Here is a 22,457-nt window from a genome sequence, read left to right as displayed (position 1 = left end):
TTTTTTACTCATATTCTCTGTACGTAAAAAAACATAAACACATCGGATACGTTCCGAACCCCTAAAAGAGAGAAATCTTTACCCAGTGTGGTGTGGGGCTATATGTATTACTTTTTGCCTTGAATATTAAAGTCGAGATGGCAAAGTAAGTCGAGATGGCCCAGTGGTAAGAACGCGTGAATCTTAACCGATGAACGTAGGTTCAAACCCGGGCAAGCACCTCTGTATTTTCATGTGCTTAATTTCTGTTTATAATTCATCTCGTGCTTTTCGGTGAAGGAAAACATCGTGAGGAAACCCGCATGTGTCTAATGTCATCGAAATTCTGGCACATGTGTATTCCACCAACCCGCATTGGAGCAGCGTGGTGGAATAAGCTCCAAACCTTCTCCTCAAAAAGGGAGAGGAGACCTTAGCCCAGCAGTGGGACATTTACAGGCTGTTACTTACTTAAACTTAACAAACAACGAAACCATGACATTAAAATAATTTCTACTTTAAAAATAAACGAAATTGCATATAATTAATTCATTTATAATCCATGAAAGAGTAACTACGATTGAACTGACGGTTCTTTCGTTCAGAATCGGTTTTACGTTCTATCAACATAACATAACAAAATATTTTGATAATTACTTATAATTAAGAATATATATTAATAGGCAAAGGCAAAATATTTTAGTGCCTTTTTCTCATCGATTTTTCAATCATACTTTTTTTGTTTGATTGCTATTGAGCTGTAGTTTTATCAATAACAAAAAAATAAGAGTTGAAGTTCCATATATAAAATTGGAAATTTTCAATAATGATTATCAAATTTTGACCGATACGAATAATAAAACGCTGAGTGCAATCACATCGTAAGTAAATACGTCAACATGTTTACATACATTAAACTAATTATTTATAATCTGTAATAAAATAAATATATTCACCTTAGTTTCCGAAAATAACACGATCAACACTGCACTCAATTAAATTATTATTAATTATCACAAAATCACAAAACGGCGATATCACGGGCACGAGCGATCGTGCTGATGCCGCGAAGGAAAATGCGAACACGAATCGATTTTCCGACAATAGCGGAGAGGGAAAGAGATAGCTACATCTGTATTGTTATCGGTTAGAACGAGATGTTTGTTTTCTGTGTGTACGATGCTATGTGGATGTGTGGAACCCTTCGAATCAGGGTTGCTTCGTGAAGGGCGACTATTTGTTCTCGATCATAGAACTATAGTATTAAAAAATATATCATAATTATGTTTTACATTGCAATAGTTTTATTAAAATTATACATATCTTCCTAAAACTCTATTAAACTAATTAAGGGAAGGAATTTTATGGAAAACATTGGCATTTAATTGTTTAATTCTAAATTAGTTTGAGCAAGTTCTTAAATGGAGACGAAATTTATAAATGTATAAAATTCTTCTGTATATGTGTTTGTCACCTAACTCCTAAAACGATTGGACCGAATTGGATAAAATTTTGTGTGTACAATTCATGGATGGATTGAAAATATAATTGAACCCGTTAGATGGCGCTGCACGACAGGTCTGCTAGTAATGTATATATTTTTTTATATATATACCGGGAAAGCCCATGACTCCACTCCACCTGATGGTAAGTGGTAGTAGAGTCCAAACGCGACGACGTAGTAGTAGCCAGTACAGTCGGGAAGAATGTTCTGCACTAGCCGCCCCCGCCTTGCCAGCCCGCAAGATGCCTCTTCACGCCACGTTTGAAGAAACCCAGGTTGTAAGTATCCAAAATAAAACAAATAAACGAATTAAATTTCTTTCAATTACGCTCGATTTTTGCTGATCAGACGTTACGCGCGAGATGCTGTAACTCACTTCTGTCAACTAAAATCATTAATATTGAAATATTACTGAAGTATAATATAAAATCCCGGGACTTTATTCACACGCAGCCATCTGATCCCAAACTAAGCAGAGCTCGTACTATGGAAACCAGACAACTGATATACTACATATACTGCTTTTCATTTGTAAATACATACTTATATAGATAATTACACCCAGACTCAGGACGAACAGAATGATTTCATGCACACAAATGTCTGTCCTGGGTGGGAATCGAACCCACAACCTTCCGCGTGAAAGGCAATTATCTACCAAGCACGCCAACCGGCCCCTCAGTATGACGATGATTGTTGAAGGTGACTGAAAAACATGCCGACTGGGAGCTTTATTGGCGTGCGCCGTTTAAACCAATAGTCTTATATGTATTACGAAAGAAACGTTTTTTGTAGACCATTATTATTCGTGTTGTCGAGTTTTAAATAAAAATTATACTTAAAATAATGTTACAATAATTTTTTATAGTATAGGTAGGCGGACGAGCATATGGGCCACCTGATGGTAAGTGGTCACCAACGCCCATAGACATTGGCATTGTAAGAAAAGTTAACCATCGCTTACATCGCCAATGCGCCACCAACCTTAGGAACTAAGATGTTATGTCCCTTGTGTCTGTTAACACACTGTCTCACTCACCCTTCAAACCGGAACACAACAATACCAAGTACTGCTGTTTCGCGGTAGAATATCAGATGAGTAGGTGGTACCAACCCAGAGGAGCTTGCACAAAGCCCTACCACCAGTAAAAAATTTAACAATAATAAGAAACAATAAATTTAAATAACTCTAAAAAGTAAAAAAAAAATGTAATGTGTTATATTTTAAATATTTAGTAATATTTTAATACAAGCGTCGGTACGTCAGAGCATCATAAACTTGTAATATACTTCCTTTCGGAGCTTAAAAACTAATTATATATTATCATTGTTCTTAGTTTCAATTTAACATTTTTGTATTTACTCGCTTTGGCAATATAAATTGAAATACAAAATATAATAAAATTGTTACGGTATAGATTAAACTAGAATGACACAAAATTTAAATATTCTATAGGAGGTTACGTAAATAAAAGAAGCAACTCGATTTTTAAATAAAATATATCACAGAAAAAAAATTTGACAGATGTCAATGTTATACGTTACTGGCCAACAGCCATTTAAAAAATTATATCAGATATATTTTTTAAAAACTTTACTGTAATTTTTACACAAATTATCAACCGATACTATATTTAAAAAAACATAAATTGTCAGTTTATAAAAAAAAAAAACTATTCTTTTTTTTTAATACTTTTTAAGACACATGGTAGCGCTGTTTAAGGTTTTGGCAGTTACTTCCTAGTCGCTAGGGCATAAATATCTAGAGCACCAGGGGACATGTTTAGGGTTGATGAAAAGAATAACGGATAATCTAGACAAATAGATGAAAAACATCACTTAATTGCATGTAAACAAAATATTTATCAAACATCTAAAAGTTAACAAAACTTTTTTTTAAATAGGGCCGAGATGGCTTAGTGCTTAGACGTGAATCTTAACCGAATATTTCAAATTTTCCGAATGGTTCAAATTCGGAAAAGTGCTATTGAATTTTCATGTGCTTAATCTCGTTCATAATTCATCTCATGTTGGAGGATAACATCGTGCCTCGTGCATCGTGCCAACACCTGCATGTTTATGATGATAATTTGTATCCAACTCGAATCGGAGCAGCGTGCAAGCTCGAAACATTTTTAGCCCAGCAGTGGGACATTACAGTACGTTACTTTTAAACATATTTGTTATAAATATATAGTTAACTAGCTGACCCGTGCCCACTTCGTTGGGCGGTAAACATTTTTACTTGTGATGAAATTATGATTGCGGTTCGGTTAGTACTGAGTGCTATGATTTATTTCCTGACTGCCAAAAGTCGCGTTGGCCGAACATTAAGAAAATTGTCTCGCGTATTTGATATTTAAAATTATCTCTTAAACTATGCAACCAAAAAACATATCTTAAAAACCAATTTTATCTAAATAAAGTTTCCTTAGTGATAAAGCAATTTATTTCTAAATAGATTGACGTGTTGTATATAAAAAAAATCCAATAGAAATCACCGAATAGATTACGACACAGTCGCGGTCCCATACCTATGTCGTTATCTCTTGAACCTTTCGTCAAATTATATGCAGTAAAAGGAAAAAGTCTTTTGTTTTAAACACTTGAGACGATAAGTTTACTTATTTTGATAAGAATTCATAATTGTTGATAATATGACCTAATGATTTAAATTATTTTTTTAATACGAGAAACTCCTTTTTGTGACTTAAATATAAAAGTTAGACATATGCTGTCGCTGACTTTTTTGTAGGCATTATCAAGCTCTACAACTTTTCTTTAGAACTCAATCATATACCTCTCATCGTAAAGGCAGCGTTCGTGAAAAACGTTTTCGTTCGACCGTTTTTCTCCGACTTACTTTGCAAATCCGACTACCACGAAAGTCTTTTCATTTTATGGGTAAATACATAACCTATGACACTCACAAATAATGTGGCTTTCGATTGGTGAAAGAATTTTCAAAAATAATTCGGTAGATCCAGAGATTACCCCCTACAACGTCACAAACTTTACCTCTTTATAATAATAGTATACGTGTCATGCTTTAACGCCATTAAAGAATGTCATTAAAATAATTGTCCGCGTGGCTTATTTTTATATAGGTAGAAAAACAGGCAAATGGGCCACCAGATAAGTGGTCTCCACCGCCCAAAGACATCAACATTGTAAGCTTAGGAACTACGATGTTATGTCCCTTATACATGTTGTTACTGTCCCACTCACCCTTCGAACGGGAACACAATAATACTTAATGCTTGCGATAGATTATCTGGGAGGGTGGTATCCAGATGAGTTTGCACAAAGCCCTACCGGGATATTTGTTTGTTATAATACGCTGAACGTGATTGTTAAAACTCCTAATAAAATAGTATTATACAATTTTTATGACATTTCGAATCTATATTATTAAATTTTTACACGTCTTTTAAATTTTCATTATAAGTGTAGGTACACCTACAACAATATTTATAGTATTTTATAATATAAATATATATTATCTGTGTATATATTATCTGTCATCACGGGTGACACATCGCGGAGCGCGGGAAATTACAATAATGTATATTGGATTTATTGGCGCGAAATGAAGACGGTGTGTGTGCATAGCGAGCTGATATAAAATATAAAAAAATCTTATTTAGTTTGTAATACCGACATAACATTGATTAATATTACACGAACCATTTGGAGCTACTTTTAACTCCTTCATAACTCAAAAATAGTCGAGATGGCCCAGTGGTAAGAACGCGTAAATCTTAACCGATGAACGTGGGTTCACACCCGGGCAAGCACCTCTGAATTTTCATGTGCTTAATTTCTATTTATAATTCATCTCGTGCTTTTCGGTGAAGGAAAACATCGTGAGGAAACCTGCATGTGTCTAATTTCATTGAAACTATGCCACATGTGTATTCCACCAACCCGCATTGGAGCAGCGTGGTGGAATAAGCTCCAAAACCTTCTCCTCAAAAAGGGAGAGGAGGCCTTAGCCCAGCAGTGCAGCACTTTAACTCAAAAACTATTTCACATAGACATGTCAAATTTGGCTTATATATTAAGACCTGCGAGGTACATATGTGTTCTAAATTTCATAAACACCTCAAACGGTTATTTAGATATTAACGTCCAAAAATCGTCATTATAATCACTGACTGTCCTATAGATAAAAACTCTAACGCAGTTCCAGATGATCTAGAAAGTTCAAATTTCGTATCCAGATAGGTAGCTGGGTGAATACAAAGGAATAAATCTGAAACCAGTAAATTTTTATCATTTTATTATAATTTATCAATTAATTGATTCTATTAGAAACACTTACTTATAGTGCCTGTAATGTAATCAGCAATCAAAATTGATAACAGCCGGTCTAACGACTGGAATAATTGTTTTTTTTTAATGCAAACATATCAGATTTAGTACTTATAACTGAGAGTATCGTCGACTTTCGTATTTATTGCGTTTTTAACTGGGATTTAGTATTAAATATTATTTCAATATTTTGCGCACATCAATAGTGTAAGTTATACTCTTAGTTATAAATAGTTATTAAATGATAAAAAATTACTAGATAATTTCTGTACAAAAAGTAATGATGTCCCATCAAAAACATAAATGTGAAATGAGAGCCAGTTCAATATTATGGTACATGCCTTGGTTGTTGACTACAACGACAAAAGAAGTGAGATCTAAATGGGTGTCAAGTTCAATGGTCAGTTCTGAAATTTATTTACAACATAAAATATTTTATAAAAACTTAAAATATCATTTCTTCTTTTAACTTAGGATAATATATTGAAGCCTAAGGTCTGACTTGATTAGTTTTCATATACGAATTATATTATAGCCTTTGCAAGTTCTAAATCTGTAAGTTGTTATTTTATTCTTCCGAAAATTTGGCTTGCTGGTGGAAACTAGCCATTGAACATATGGCTCTTCCATGACTGTTTTAATCCGTAATAGCCTGTTAATGTCCCGCTGCTGGGCTAAGGCCTCCTCTCCCTTTTTGAAGAGGTTTGGAGCTTATTCCACCACGCTGCTCCAGTACGGGTTGGTGGAATACACATGTGACAGAATTTCAGTGAAATTAGACATATGCAGGTTTCCTCACGATGTTTTCCTAAACCGTAAAGCACGAGATAAATTATAATCACAAATTAAGCACATGAAAATTCAATGGTGCTTGCCCGGGTTTGAACCCACGATCATCGGTTAAGATTCACGTGTTCTTACTCTTAATATTATTCGTATATAAAAAACTAGTTAAGTATACTAAAGAGATTGTCGATCTCCCTGATAACCGTTTAATATTTTTATTTGTTATATTTTTTTATAAGCTGTTGTATGTACCGTAGTAGCACGACGTACGTACGTAGTAAGTACTACGAGTTCTACCTGGCACCAATTTTGCAGAAACGGCTCGAAGGATTAATGATGTGTACGGCGCTGGTGTCGCAAAAGCACGGTATGTTTTTAGTTTCAACGTTTTCTTTCTAGAAATTTCGACCTTCAGAACCAACCCCGTATCGGCCGGAGACCAAAATGGAAAATGAAGAATTAAAGGCTATTGTGGAAGCGGATCCATCACAAAGCACTTCAGAGACAGCTACAGGCTTTAGAGTAAGTGATAAAACTGTATAAAACCACTTGAAGCAAATCGGGAAAGTAAAAAAACTGGAACGATGGCTACCGCATGAATTGAGTGAATTGAACTTGGAAACACGCATCGACTGCTGTGTTACTTTGCTTAACCGACACAATAATGAAGGGATTTTAAATCGAATCATTACTTGTGATAAAAAGTGGATACTGTAGGATAATCGGAAGCGCACGTCGCACGGCTGAACCCTGGAGACCCGGCCAAATCCTGCGCTAAACGAAAATTGAATCAGAAAAAGTTACTTGTTAGTGTTTGCTGGACGAGCGCCGGTGTCGTTCACTACAGCTTTCTAAAATCTGTGTGGGATAGTGCTGTCATAAGAGTTTGTATCGATGGAAAATGCATTTCAACGTTAATCTTAGGTTTATTGGTAAACAACTCTGTATCAGCAATGATCCATTGAAATTGAATTAAAACGTAGTCTAAGTACATATGATACAAATGTCATTTAAATAGGCTTATATGGGGACTTTTGAATCGCCATGTTACAGTATATAATTAAACGTAAAGCTGCCACCTATTTTGCTTCTTCTGTATTTTAATGACATGTCCAAATTAGCATCTTTCAATGTTGGCAGAGGACAACATTGTAGACAACTTATACACCGGCCGCGCAAATATTTGTCGGGAACACGTCGACGAGTATAAACTTGTGTCTGAAATAACAAGTTATTAACTAAAGCCTGAGATTGGGGCCAACCAAACTTCATACAACTCAAGCTCAATACGTCCAAATTAGCGCGATGACTTCTAAAATGTCACCTTTAGACCGCGATGACTTCTAAAATGACCATCCCTTCATATTGTGAATACCGCCTCGCTACCAAATCCAGTATCAGGACGTTAGGTTCCGTCTATTGAAAGGTGAAGCCAAATGAGCCTCTAAAAGCTTTGTGTGCTCAACAAGGTGTCAGTACTTCACGTCAAAATTTTTTCGAAAAGGCTAAAAAACAGCTTTACATGGAGTAATGCTCTCATCTCTGGGCGGGAGAGATGTCATTATCACTCTGCATCTTCTATCGCATCTTTTACGGAGAATGATCTGAGGAACCATTCCATCCATTCCATCCATACCATCTCGACGTCTGGAAATCCACTACTACGCTATTTTTAAAGCATTTCTTGCCATTTCTGTGGAACCAAATTATCCGGCGACATTTCCGAACTGTTATGACATAGAAACCTTCAAGAAAAACTTAAGCCCACTCATTCCTTTAAGGCCGACAACGGACCTGTAAGCACTCCGGTGTTGCCTCCCTTTTACATAAAAAAGGTTTTTTCCAGTAACAGATTATTTCATTAAAAGTAGGCTCCTTACATCGCTATAAGCGCTACCAATAATAATAAAATCATTTATTTCGGCCAAACAGGGATCATACATACAAAACAATAAATAGTAAAAAGACAAAAATTACAATAATAATATTCTACAGCTTTTACATATTATAAATTAGATTAAATTAATTCCAAATTAATTATAATACCAAATTAAACTAAAATTATTTAAATCAAGTCTAAATAATTAAATCAAAATAAAATTTGAATTAAATCAAATCAATTCAAATTCACACTAATCAAAAGAAATCAATCACATTAAATTATATTAAATTAGACTAAATCAAATACATAAAAAAATACTAAAATACTACTCTTATTTTAATAATCGTTCTAATATTATTATAAGTAAAAGAACATATGTGGGGCGTCAAATCACAAGGAAGGATAAAATAAATACAAATTATCAATGCGCGTATCGCAAAAGAGTCGCCCGCAATAACGAACCGGCGACGTGAACATTGTCAAAACTCGGACGGAGCAAGAATTATACGAGAGCGCCCAGATTGATTTGCTTATAAAAAAAAAAGTTTACATGATATAATCATAATATTCTCACACATGTTATTATAATCGTGTAAAGATCATTTAAGTACAAAAAAAATTATATATATTTTTTAATTTACATCTTCCTAATTTAAGTATTTATCAATGTTCTTAATTTTATTACTTAGTAAGAAAGCTATAATTTATTTTAATGTCACGGCTTTATACTCATCCTGCTAAATATTTTAAAAATATAAATATTTTAAAAATAAATAATTATTATTAGTCATCAAATGTTTTTTAATAATTTAAATTGTTGTTTCCGGGCAACGGTTTCCAAACAGTTTACAAATGTCATGTTACATTTTAACTGTCATTCATTGTTTGATTTTTGCGGCAACAGCGCATTTTATAAAAAGTTTGTAATTTGTTACACAAGTAATTTCTTAACAAATAAGTGTTTCTTGAAAATGGCTGTAAGTAGAGTAAAATGTGTTATACTACTAATTTCTTTATAAGAACAAATAATACTAAATAAGTGTAAACATTAGTAACATAACCTATAATATCGTGTGATTTTTTGTCTTTTAAAAATATTTACACCTTCTATTTGTAATTTAAATGTTTTAAAACGTAATTCCAGTCATTAGCAGCGGCGCAAGTACAAGAAGTTAGGTCAATAACTCGCATAGAACGCATCGGCGCTCATTCTCACATACGCGGGCTCGGATTAGACGATGCTTTGGAACCACGAGCTATATCGCAGGGCATGGTGGGCCAGAAGATGGCGAGGAAAGCAGCTGGCGTCATCCTGCAGATGATTCGAGAAGGTAAAAACGAAGCCGTTACCATAGCAACCAAATCAAGTGACCTAATGCGTGAAATAAACAATTTTTGTATAAATAGTGAATAGAAATGCTGAAATGCAGTAAAATTTGCTGCATCTGTTTCAAGGAAATACCCTCACAAGACATACATTCACAATATAATAGGATTGCCATCCCATTAATCTCTGTTTGTGCAACAAACGAACTATAATATCGCCCTTGCAGTTGACTACTCTTCGATTGAAATTGGACATGATCAACATGTTGTAATTTTATTTACAGGTAAAATAGCAGGCCGAGCTGTGTTACTTGCCGGTCAGCCAGGAACGGGGAAAACGGCTATTGCTATGGGCTTAGCTCAAGCTCTGGGTCCCGATACACCGTTTACAAGCATGGCCGGTAAGTGTTAGTGGTTCTTTATTTGATTTATGCTACATTGATAAGTGTTGTCCAGGTTCAATTTAATTTTAATTATCTGAACTAACCTCGGTTGCAATTGATTCGGTTAATCGAGGTTCTACTGTACTTAATCTAATCTAAATAAATATTTATAGTTAAAACTAAAATTAAATTAATGGCCAAAAGTAGGTGGCTCAGCTTAACCTGCTACGGGAATCCGCTTATATGCAAGCTGTTTTTCCTCTTACTTATATAGTTGTATATATGTCTGTTACAGGATCAGAAATATACTCTCTCGAAATGAGCAAAACAGAAGCATTGACACAATGTATAAGGAAGTCAATAGGAATACGGATCAAGTAAGCTCTATTTTATTTATTGCTAGCAAAACATATGCCTTCCAGTGTTGGAATTCAGTTTCTGCAAAAATCCTTCAAAAGTGTTAATTAACAATATATATGATAAAAAAAACATTTAATTATTTTTTACAAGAATGAATTATGATTATAATTGTATGCTCTCTCGTGCCCTCTGTAAGTAAGTTCAGGAGAACATCATCAATTTTCACCATGGTTCCTTTCATGGTCTCCGAGATACCATACAATTGCTCCATTTTCCTAAATCATCTATATAATAAAAGAATTCAAACATACTCGTTCTGTATTATGAATTATTTGTTCTTGAGTTGCTAATTTTACTAACTAATTTTCCAGAGAGGAATCCGAGATAATCGAGGGTGAAGTCGTGGAGGTGGTGGTGGAGCGATCGGCTGGGGGAGGAGGCGCGAGATCCGGACGACTCACGCTGAAGACCACAGACATGGAGACCAACTACGACATGGGCACGAAGATGATTGACTCGTTGCTGAAGGAGAAGGTGGGCAGCACTAATTATATTCATTACTGGTGGTAGAGCTTTGTGCAAGCTCGTCTGGGTAGGTACCACCCATTTATCAGATATTCTACCGCAAAACAGCAGTACTTGGTGTTGTTGTGTGCTGGTTTGAAGGGTGAGTGAGCCAGTGAAATTACAGACACTTAGTTCCCAAGGTTGGTGGCACATTAGTGATGTAAGCAATGGTTAACATTTCTTACAATGCCAATGTCTATGGGCATTGGTGACAACTTACCATCAGGTGGCCCATATGCTCGTCCGCCTTCCTATTCTATAAAAAAAAACAATTATCAGTACAAATACACACCTCATGCTCCCTTGTAATTATTAATTGTACGAATGTGAATTATGATCTGTTTTTGTGAATCAGAAATAAATAAATAAATATAATGTTCATAAAACTTCGTTTTAGGTTCAAGCCGGTGACGTAATAACAATAGACAAAGCTACGGGGAAGATTAATAAGTTGGGAAGAAGCTTTGCACGCGCTAGAGACTACGACGCAACGGGTATTAACCTTTTTTATTCTGTAGCGGGTACTGCTGTTGATCCGACTAACCTTGAAAGCATAACTAACATAACTATTAAAAACAATTGAGCTCATATATGGGCTCAGTGAGACGACCTTAGTTAAGTCTCTTTTGAGATGCACCTGAGCTCAAAATATTTTCACAGCTATATTATATCTACATGAAATGAAGTGCCAAATAATCTTAATTTAAAATCAGTGAAACTGCGAAGCACAGCTACTTACATAGTAACACCTACTTTTACCTGTTGTAATTCAGATTTGTTAAATACCTCTTTCTTCAAAAATGAAGGATTTTCACACCCTTTTTCACTACCTTTGGGGTTAAATTTTCAAAAACCCTTTCTTAGTGCTAACCTGCTGTGTAAAAAAACCCAACGCGTTTGCAAATTTTCATAGTGCTAGCTCCAGTAGTTTGGGCTGCACGTTGAAATGCCAGCCAGTTATTGTTTTTTATAATATCGTTGGACATTATTCAAACACAGCCATTTGATCCCACACTAAGCAGAGCTTGTACTATGGAAACCAGACAACTGATATACTACATATACTATTTTTCTTTAGTAAATACATACTTATATAGATAATTACATCCAGACTCAGGACAAACAGACATGTTCACGCAGACAAATGTCTTTCCTGGGAGGGAATCGAACCCACAACCTTCGGCGTGAAAGGCAAGTTGTTGCCAATCACGCCAACCGCTTGACTCCCGTCATATATATAGATTATATACTGAAACTTTCTCCACCATTTACTATTCTAATTAAATAGATGAAGTCGTATACCCGAGTAAATTGATTATCTCTAACATATCATCATCATCATCACCAGCCGAAAGACGTCCACTGCTGGACAAAGGCCTCCCCCAAGGATCTCTAACATATATATACATATATTTTCTATCATCAGGTCAGCAAGCGCGCTTCGTTCAGTGTCCGGAGGGGGAACTCCAGAAGCGGAAGGAAGTCGTCCACACGGTGACATTACACGAAGTCGATGTTATCAATTCAAGAACTCATGGATTTCTAGCACTATTTTCTGGTAAGTGATTGTTAGAAACATTATATAAACAGTATAATTGCCTCGTTCATCTAGTGGCTGGATTAAGAGGTCGCTCATCTCAAGGTTCTGGGTTCAAACCCTGGTTTAAAACAAGGTCTCTTTCTTTTTTTTTTTAAATATCTTTTATCGGCATCATTGTTTATTATTTTTATTTCCAGTTTGAAATGTATATACTTTATATTATATTACTAAAGCTATATTGTTTTATTCTATTCTATATTTAATTAAAGTTAAACTAGTAACTCTTGTAATATATAATATAATAATAATATCCCGGGACATTATTCACACACGGCCATCCGATCCCAAACTAAGCAGAGCTTGTACTATGGAAACCAGACAACTGATATACTACATATACTACTTTTCTTTTGTAAATACATACTTATATAGATAATTACACCCAGACTCAGGACAAACAGACATGTTCATGCACACAAATGTTTGCCCTGGGTGGGAATCGAACCCACAACCTTCGCCGTGAAAGGTAAATATCTACCAACAATGCCAACCGGCTCTCAAAATATATATATTTGCACACTGTGTTTGCATCTAGTCGGACACAATTAATTATTTTATTCTTATTTATTGTGTTCCTGTATCTACCACCTAATTTATTGTATCCAGTATTGCGAACTTAATAAATAAAATAAACAGAAAGTTATAGGGTTTTTTTTTTATATAGTATAGGTAGGCGGACGAGCAAATGGGCCACCTGATTGTAAGTGGTCACCAACGCCCATAGACATTGGCATTGTAAGAAATGTTAACCATCGCTTACATCGCCAATGCACCACGAACCTTGGGAACTAAGATGTTAATGTCCGTACCGTAACCGTAACAGCCTGTGAATGTCCCACTGCTGGGCTAAAGGCCTCCTCTCCTCTTTTTGAGGAGAAGGTTTGGAGCTTATTCCACCACGCTGCTCCAATGCGGGTTGGTAGAATTCACATGTGGCAGAATTTCAGTGAAATTAGACACATGCAGGTTTCCTCACGATGTTTTCCTTCACCGTAAAGCACGAGATGAATTATAATCACAAATTAAGCACATGAAAATTCAGTGGTGCTTGCCCGGGTTTGAACCGACGATCATCGGTTAAGATTCACGCGTTCTTACCACAGGGCCATCTCGGCCATGTTAATGTCCCTGTGCCTGTAATTACACTGGCTCACCCGCCCTTTAAATCGGAACACAGTAATACCAAGTACTAAAAAGAGGCAGTCAATTAATATGCATATAAATTGTAATCCATATGAAACTTTTCAAAAGTCGCTTATATGTACTATGTCATAACGTATTCCAGGTGACACGGGCGAGATAAAATCTGAGATACGTGAACAAATAAATAGTAAAGTAGCCGAATGGAGGGAGGAGGGGAAAGCGGAGATGATACCCGGAGTACTCTTCATTGATGAGGTATGATCTTCATTTAAGTTTTGTAGTTGTAGTTTACGTGTGAGGCGGGCGAGCAGGTGTGAGTCTTTCCCTGACTGTGTATTCAAAATTGAATGATCGGTTTAGTTAACATTGGAAAGTGTAGCAAATATACAAATAAACAAACTTATTTAGGCATCACTGGTGGTAGGGCTTTGTGCAAGCTCGTCTGGGTAGGTACCACCCACTCATCAGATATTCTACCGCAAAACAGCAATACTTGATATTGTTGTGTTCCGGTTTGAAGGGTGAGTGAGCCAGTGTAATTACAGGCACAAGGGACATAAAATCTTAGTTCCCAAGGTTGGTGGCGCATTGGATATGTAAGCGATGGTTGACATTTCTTAATGCCAATGTCTAAGAGCGTTGGTGACCACTTACCATCAGGTGGCCCATATGCTCGTCCGCCTTCCTTTTCTATAAAAAAAAAAAAAAAAAATTATAATATTAGGATTACGTGGATAACGTGATGCAAAGGGTAGCGGGTAGGTAGTAGAAATGAGCTCCTTTTTAAAGCTTACAATAGTAACAGCGAATGTCCCACTGCTACTGCACTGCATGAGAAGGTTTGCAGCTTATTCCACCACGCTGCTCCAATGCGGGTTGGTGGAATACACATGTGACAGAATTTCAGTGAAATTAGACACATGCAGGTTACCTCACGATGTTTTCCTCCACCGTCAATCAAGCACGGGATGAAATATAAACACAAATTAAGCAGATGAGAATTCAGTCGTGCTTGCCCGGGTTCGAACCCACGATCATATCAACGAACCAAATACAAAATAAAACAATTCGATCAGAACACATTCTATTACTCAAGATCTCGACATTAATTAAGTCATATCAATTAAATGCAACAAATTTATTTGTACTTTACACATCTTGTGGTTGGAAAAGGCTAGAGGAAGATGGTATGTCGACCACTCACCACCACGAGCAGTATCTTTTGATAGTCTCTCACATACATAAGACACATTAAAATCTCTTTGTTAATTTCAATTGATTAAATTTTCATACCGACAGGCCCACATGCTGGACATCGAGTGCTTCTCGTTCCTAAACCGTGCCTTAGAGTCTGAAACGGCTCCGGTCGTGATCATGGCAACGAATAGAGGCATCACACGAATCAGAGGGACGAACTACAAGAGTCCCCATGGGATACCCCTCGACCTGCTGGACAGGATGATCATTGTGCCAACGACACCATACTCACACCAGGAACTCAGAGAAATATTGAATATAAGGTGAGAACAAAATATATCTTTGGTTTAGAAGTAACGCATGAGCCTTAGAAGCAAATAGTTGAAGAATTGAGAACACAATTAATTTGGGTACACTCTTGTACTATATTCAAATGGTAGGAGGAGAAAAGGTAAACAAACATTTTGTTTACATGTTCTATGTGATTTGCTAATATCTCTGCTGTATTTCACACTACAACTGGTGGTAGGGCTTTGTGCAAGCTCGTCTGGGTAGGTACCACCCACTCATCAGATATTCTACCGCTAAACAGCTGTACTCGGTATTGTTGTGTTCCGGTTTGAAGGGTGAGTGAGCCAGTGTAATTACAGGCACAAGGGACATAACATCTTAGTTCCCAAGGTTGGTGGCGCATTGGTGATGTAAGCGATGGTTACCATTTCTTACAATGCCAATGTCTATGAGCGTTGGTGACCACTTACCAACAGGTGGCCCACATGCTCGTCGGCCTTCCTATTCTATATAAAAAAAAATAAAAAAATACAAACAGTTCTCGATTAATATATCTCTGTATATAACACAACACTATTACACTTAACTACGTATATACACTTTAATTTCACTTCCGAAGTTCCGATAACAACTTCACACAATGAGTACCACAGATTATTTTTATCTCGATCAATAATATCTTTTTAATTCAAGATGACTTTACGTTAAATAAACAAACTTAGAACTGTTGTCCAGTTGTAATTCCAAAGGTTACCACATTATACTTATAACCTTTCCCCGGGCTAATGCATCCACTCTTTTTAAGGGGGCTTCAAGCTTACTCTTAAGTATTTTCCAATGCGAGTTAAGCATACACATGAAATTTCAATGGTGTTTGATTTGTTTTAACTGTTTCAAGCCGGAGTAGGATATTTTTATTCATTTAATAAAGGTTTGCTAATGAAATAAAGTACAGGTGCCGTTGAGGATGCAATAAGATTGATATAAATTTGCCTAAAATATTTTAATTAATATAAACATAAGACTGTGACAATTGTACAATGTCAGTTACAGAAGTAAATTATAATTTTGCAAAATTAATAATGATACATCGGTATGGTCGACTTGATGTAAGGCCGCAGATCCGGAGGTCTTGGGTTCACAGAACGGGCCAGTAAAAAGTTATTGGGTTTATCTGTCAGAAAATTTCTTAGTAACAGCCCGGAGTCTGGAAGTTGGAAGTGTGTACACTCCCGTGACTTGGAAAGCACGTTAAGCCGTTGGTCCTGCGCCTGAACTCTTTCCGCTCGTGTCGGATTGACGTCCCATGGGATTATGAGAGTTATGGAATAGAGAGTGCACCTGTGTTTGCGCACACATTTGTGCACTGTAATATCTCCTGCGTAGTTGGTTAATCTCTCTTGAGATTGGCCGCCGTGGCCGAAATCGGTCTGAAAGAACTTATTGTTCGATCACACAACAATGGTACAAAGCTTGCTGAGATAGCGGTTTCCACAGTACCACTGCCGTAGATTTAAGGGTTGCTGGTTTAATGGTCATCACATAAAAGCGGATTTTACATAAACTATATCTTAAAAAATGATGTACAGAAATTAGAAGCATTTTATATAACACAATTGAAAGCAAACACTGCATGCATAGTGTTCTACAGATTACAGTTATATTCTGACGTATGATAAGCCTTTATTTTTTTATTCTATATTTTAGATTCTTATGACAGATTATATAATATAAGTATATTATATAATCTGTCACGTGTTACGTGTTTGCCCAATTATCGACTATAATCATTACTGAAAAAAATTGCGGGCATGTTTTTTTTTTATTGACAACACTTAAGTACAGAAACAAAAAAAATTGCTGGTTGTCAAACAGAAGAGTATTGTTTTGTCTTTGCCTAATTATATATATATATATATAATTTAATTACAGATGCGAAGAAGAAGACTGTCAAATGTCAGCGGACGCGCTGACGGTGCTCACCCGGGTCGCAACGGAAACGTCTCTGAGATACGCGATACAGCTTATAACCACTGCGTCACTGGTGGCGAAGCGGAGGAAGGCGTCTGAGGTAATTATAATAATAATAATATCCTGAGACAGACAGAGCTTTTATACTATGGAAACCAGACAACTGATATACTACATATACTGCTTTTATTTTGTAAATACTCGGGACGAACAGGCATGTTAATGCACGCAAATGTTTGTCCTGGGTGGGAACCGAACCCACAATTTTCGGCGTTAAAGGCAAGTATCTACCAACCACGCCAAATGGCTCGTCAAATTTTCGATTATTAATCAAAATAGGTAGGCAGACTGACAAATGGGCTATCTACACTAACGCTCATAGACAATGTAAGAAATATATTGCTAACTAAGATGTAATGTCCCTCGTTTTTGTTATATCGGCTCACTCATTCTTCAAACTGGAACACAACAATACTAAATATTGAGAACACCCCCCTCCCCTCCCCTCTCTTCAATAATAATATACTCCAATGACAGAAGGAGTAAATATAAACAAATCTAAAATTATAGATATGATTTTAATTTCAAGCTCTTCTATCATTAATATAATACTGTACAATACAATAAGCATGATTTATTAAAAAAGAAATTAACATGAGTTTTAAAGCAATAACTAAACGTAATATGGAATCGAATGAATTTTATCATAGAATATAATACTACCCTCTTATCATTGTGGACAATGGGACGTTAAAAGGCTGTAAGTTTATTTTTTTATATTCTAGGTTAGCATGGAAGATGTTAAGAAGGTCTACTCGTTGTTCTTGGACGAGCATCGTTCCGAACAGTTCCTGAAAGAATATCAAGACGAGTTCATGTTCAACGACGGCGGTGGGGGTGAGTTGTGTTGCCATGTGTAAAAAATATACTAAAATGGTAAAAAAATATACTATTTATATAGATATAACTATAATTGGTTTCAATGGTAGGTATAGAGACATTGTTTTCACAATTCAACAATTCAGAAAAAATCCTTTCTCTGATCTCTTAAACGACAATTGTCATTAATTTCAAGGCATACGACTTGTGCCATATGATGTTGTCATTGCCATTGCCATATGATGATGTATGATGAGTCCCATTTTTAAGTTTCAATCCTCATATGAATGACTAAGATTAAACATTTATGCTTAAGCGATCAGCGAACCAATTATTAAAAAAGCTGTGCGCTCCGAGTTACTCACTCAATAACAAACATCACGCTGACGTCATCACGCTCGAACGCCTAGTTAGCCCATACCGTCTACGGAACTCTTAAGTAAGATACTTACACACCAATAATATAATAATAATTTTTTTTCACAGATGCACCACAGATGATGGAAGTAACGCAGTAACGTGTGAAAACAATAACGTGGCAATTGTTCCGAATGCTTTATACAACACGACTTTGTGTTAATACATTGGGTGCGTTTAGATTAAATAACCACAAGCTATGGAATATTGTTTACTAGTAGAGGGTTAGGTGTTATATACGCTGTCTCTTTCTGTAATCCTTAAAAAAATATGCAAAATTTCATGTTTAAAATTAGGCTTGTTAAAACAAATAAATCAGTGATATATTGTTAAGGGATGAGTTGACGTAGCTCACGATGTTGTCGCTAGACGTCGCTTCACTGAAGCTGCTAATTTTCAGTGTATACGTTTAAAAGTTATATAATCTGAACGCACCTTTACAGAGGATGATTTTTGTTAAGCTTTAAGCTAATTTTATAATAAAAATAAATATAACACAATATTTGACTTTTAATCACATTAAACATTGAATAACCTCCCTTTCTAATAGAAATGGGGGGATGAAGTTCTTCCTGACCGATTTCTATGTCTGTTTATTTCAAATGAAATTATTTTATTGGAGTAGAGGTGTGTTCTAACACACACACTTGAGTTTGAGAACTCAAACTGCACTATTCAAATATTAACATTACAGTACTGAAATATTTAATCTTAAGTGAATTTAACTAAGTATCACCACGTGCGATCAGCCAGAGTATCCCTGCGCAGTCCTCAATCAATTAAAAGTAATCGTAATCTTGATTAAGATTATAGAATTATAATAATTAGTCCCCCGAATTACAAATCGTAGCAATTAATCCGATTTCATTTTGCCCAAGTTAAACTCGTTCAAGTTAGCAGTCAAATTCTTATTAAATGTTTATTTATTGTTTTAAAAGAATATAATTACAGTTATATTAAAATTAATAATATGTAACATTAAAAATTAAAACAGTCTGAATATATACTTATTACATCTAAAATGTAAATAAAACTTGACGATATTTCTACCATTTAACGTGATATTTTGTATATGGCAATACCAATTATAGAACTTTTTGGGAATCGACTAATGGCAACACTAAGTCAATTTTCATTGCCCGAGTTATCGACTAAACTAAATTCTTAGTAGAATTTTCATTGAATTCATACACCTTCCAAAATGTTGGCTATCAAGAACCTTCTCAGGACCAACCCGTCGATCGTTAGGAATGTCGTCCAACAGAGAAACATGAGCGGAGTCGCAATCCCACCGAGGAACAATGTTTCTAAGGGTGTAAGTTTTTGTATACATTTATTATTTTTCCATTAACAGGAGTTCCTTTAATTAATACGTAGCTTGAAGGATAAAATATCTTTATTCCAATTAGTACTAAAGCTTAAGAAAATTAAAACGAATGTATAAATGATTTAGGCTGTTACGTAATTTTTAAAAAGATAGGTTATCTTTAAAATTTATTTTACACGTACCTATTAATATTAGTGTATGACTAGCGTAATTTACTATTACAAACAGAATGAATACAGCTTACTGCTTATAGCATTTTTTTAATGTATTTCTTTGTTATTTACTACATAAAAAAAACTTTTCAACTTTTTATAATTATAGAGCTTAAAATAATAAACTTACGTTAGAACTATAGGAAAGTAAATATGCAATTTCATTTCAAACAATACATTGTTATTAATTAAATAATATGAAAAAAAACAGTATAAAGCTTTTGTTATTATTAAAATAAAGAAATCAAAGGAGCTTTTGAATTACTAAATACAAACAGCTGAATCAAATCCTGAATAGCTTTATCCAATTACTTATACATTAGTGATAAATTAATTGTATACATTAACATATAAAGGCATCTTTTAAAATGTCTACAGTAATTGACAAGCCGGTTAGCATGGTTAGTAGATACTGTCCTTTCACTTCTGGTCGTGGGTCGATTCCAAACCAGGACAGACATTGGTGTGTATAAACATGTCTGTTCGTCCTGAGTCTGGGTGTAATTATCTGTATAAGCATGTGCAAAAGTAGTATATGTAGTATATCAGCTGTCTGGTTTCCATAGTACGAGCTCTGCTTAGTTTGGGATCAGATGGCCTTGTGTGAATAAAAATTCATTTATGTATGTTAAGACTTCAATTCAATTGAACACATGTAATCAAAATTAGTAATGTTCTACATCATAGATGTGTGCAGGCTCAGAGGGGTCCGGTCACAAACCAACATTCTAAACATGTTCTAGTTGAAATATTGAGTGAGCCAGTGTAATATGACATGGGATTTAGTATCTAAGATTCAATTGCTAGCAGTTCATTGAAATTGTAAGAAATGGTTTATAATTGTTTTTTTTTTTTATTTACATTAGTATTACTTACATTAAAGTTTTTTTTATTAATTATGAATTAAATTAACTACAGTGCAAATTATGATACCATGGAATAGTGGTAAGAATGCAGCTTTTCACCCTTTAAGTTAGTGTTAAGTTTATATAATATATTTTTAATAATTTTGCAAAATTACTCCCAATTCCAACTTTTAGGCTAAACAGAAATCTGTGAAAGCGGTAAACAGTAAATTGTACCAACAAGAATACACACACATAATATGCTACATAATGTGTTAGTTATATAAATAACAATATCCTGGGACATTATTCACATGTGGCCATCTGATCCCAAACTAAGCAGAGCTTATAAACATATACTACTTTTCTTTTGTAAATACATACTTATATAGATAATAACACCCAGACTCAGGACAAACAGACATATTCATGTACACAAATGTCTGTCCTGGGTGGGAATCGAACCCACAACCTTCGGCTTGTCAAAATATAGTATAATAATAATATATAATTAACAACACATTGCATTTCCCCTGCTTTCAATAAAGATTGGTTGTCAAAAATATATGATCGAATCGAATTGAAATTTAAAAAATAGGAATAAATCATTGACATATTTAGTTTTAATAGCTAGACACAATCTATAGTTTAATATCTAAGATTTAATATTTTGTTACCATTGATTAGTTATATATACTTATATTATTATAAATCATATATGGGACAGCAACTCGACACGACCGGAAAGAAATCCGGCACAAGACCAACGGCTTTGCTTGTTTTCCGAGGGACGGGAGTGTACACACTTTCAACTTGCAGAGCAAAACCCAATCACTGGCCCCACCTGAGAATTGATCCCAGGACCACCGGGTCTGCGGACTTACATCAAGCCACTAGACCAACGAGGCAGTCAACTAAATAAACAATCATTATAAGAAGGGCTCTGTCGCCTAGAATACAATGTTTTTTTCTACTTAAAATGGACAGATGACCTATTATAATATTACATAATATTTTCTTCTTGAATATGCTTAATGTTCTATTTGTATAACGCTGATTTAGATTTTAAACATTATAATTATTATTAATGCTATGTAATTTTTGCCTTGCAGGAGATTTTTGTCCTGGCCGGCTCCATGGTGATTGCCTGGCTGTCCATCCCCGCTTGGGTCCTAGTCAACATTAAACATTACCGTGACAAGAACTAAACGCTTAGAAAAAATCAATATGTAGAATATAATGAAATTGTATTAAGTAAATATTAATTTAATCAGGTATATTGTTTTATTTCAATTAAATTCAATTCCTTTTTATAAATACATTTGACATCCAGAAGTGAAACTATTTTATAAAAACGAATTGATCTTTTTAATAATAGAACACCAAATCATATACAGTACAGTAACAGCCTGTTAATGTCTTACTGCTGGGCTAAGGTTTCCCTTTTGAGGAGAAGGGTTGGAGCTTATTCCAC

The 22,457-nt window shown here is 35.1% G+C and overlaps 2 protein-coding genes and 1 long non-coding RNA gene across 3 annotated transcripts in view; 2 read left to right on the top strand and 1 right to left on the bottom strand.

Moving 5' to 3' along the window:
• The window catches only part of LOC126779841 (uncharacterized), a 44,322-nt gene extending 43,313 nt beyond the window's left edge, over positions 1 to 1,009 (bottom strand). The window contains exon 1 of the mRNA XM_050503964.1: positions 936 to 1,009. The gene's annotated coding sequence lies outside the window, so the exon portion shown is untranslated. The remainder of the gene's footprint in view (positions 1 to 935) is intronic.
• Positions 1,010 to 9,308: 8,299 nt separating this feature from the next.
• LOC126779975 (ruvB-like 2) lies at positions 9,309 to 19,099 on the top strand. Its single transcript, XM_050504203.1, has 12 exons — positions 9,309 to 9,442; positions 9,610 to 9,796; positions 10,076 to 10,192; positions 10,470 to 10,551; positions 10,906 to 11,068; positions 11,499 to 11,595; positions 12,528 to 12,659; positions 13,987 to 14,099; positions 15,144 to 15,364; positions 17,265 to 17,403; positions 18,089 to 18,200; positions 18,669 to 19,099. Exons 1-12 carry the CDS (start codon positions 9,323 to 9,325, stop codon positions 18,698 to 18,700), a joined length of 1,515 nt encoding a protein of 504 aa, XP_050360160.1. The 5' UTR covers positions 9,309 to 9,322; the 3' UTR covers positions 18,701 to 19,099.
• Positions 19,100 to 19,764: 665 nt separating this feature from the next.
• LOC126780161 (uncharacterized) lies at positions 19,765 to 22,258 on the top strand. Its single transcript, XR_007670444.1, has 2 exons — positions 19,765 to 19,914; positions 22,096 to 22,258. It is a non-coding gene; the product is annotated as an uncharacterized LOC126780161 (long non-coding RNA).
• Positions 22,259 to 22,457: the final 199 nt, after the last annotated feature.

The sequence above is a fragment of the Nymphalis io genome, chromosome 30, assembly GCF_905147045.1.
Source record: "Nymphalis io chromosome 30, ilAglIoxx1.1, whole genome shotgun sequence".
Taxonomy (NCBI): Eukaryota; Metazoa; Arthropoda; class Insecta; order Lepidoptera; family Nymphalidae; genus Nymphalis; species Nymphalis io.
This window is presented reverse-complemented; position numbering and strand designations above follow the sequence as displayed.

Excerpts from the sequence above, each read along its gene's own strand:
- LOC126779975 (XM_050504203.1), top strand. The coding sequence starts at position 9,323 with ATGTTACATTTTAACTGTCATTCATTGTTTGATTTTTGCGGCAACAGC. Across the intron at positions 9,443-9,609 it reads AGTGTTTCTTGAAAATGGCT|TCATTAGCAGCGGCGCAAGT; the intron begins GTAAGTAGAGTA and ends ACGTAATTCCAG. Across the intron at positions 11,069-11,498 it reads ACTCGTTGCTGAAGGAGAAG|GTTCAAGCCGGTGACGTAAT; the intron begins GTGGGCAGCACT and ends ACTTCGTTTTAG.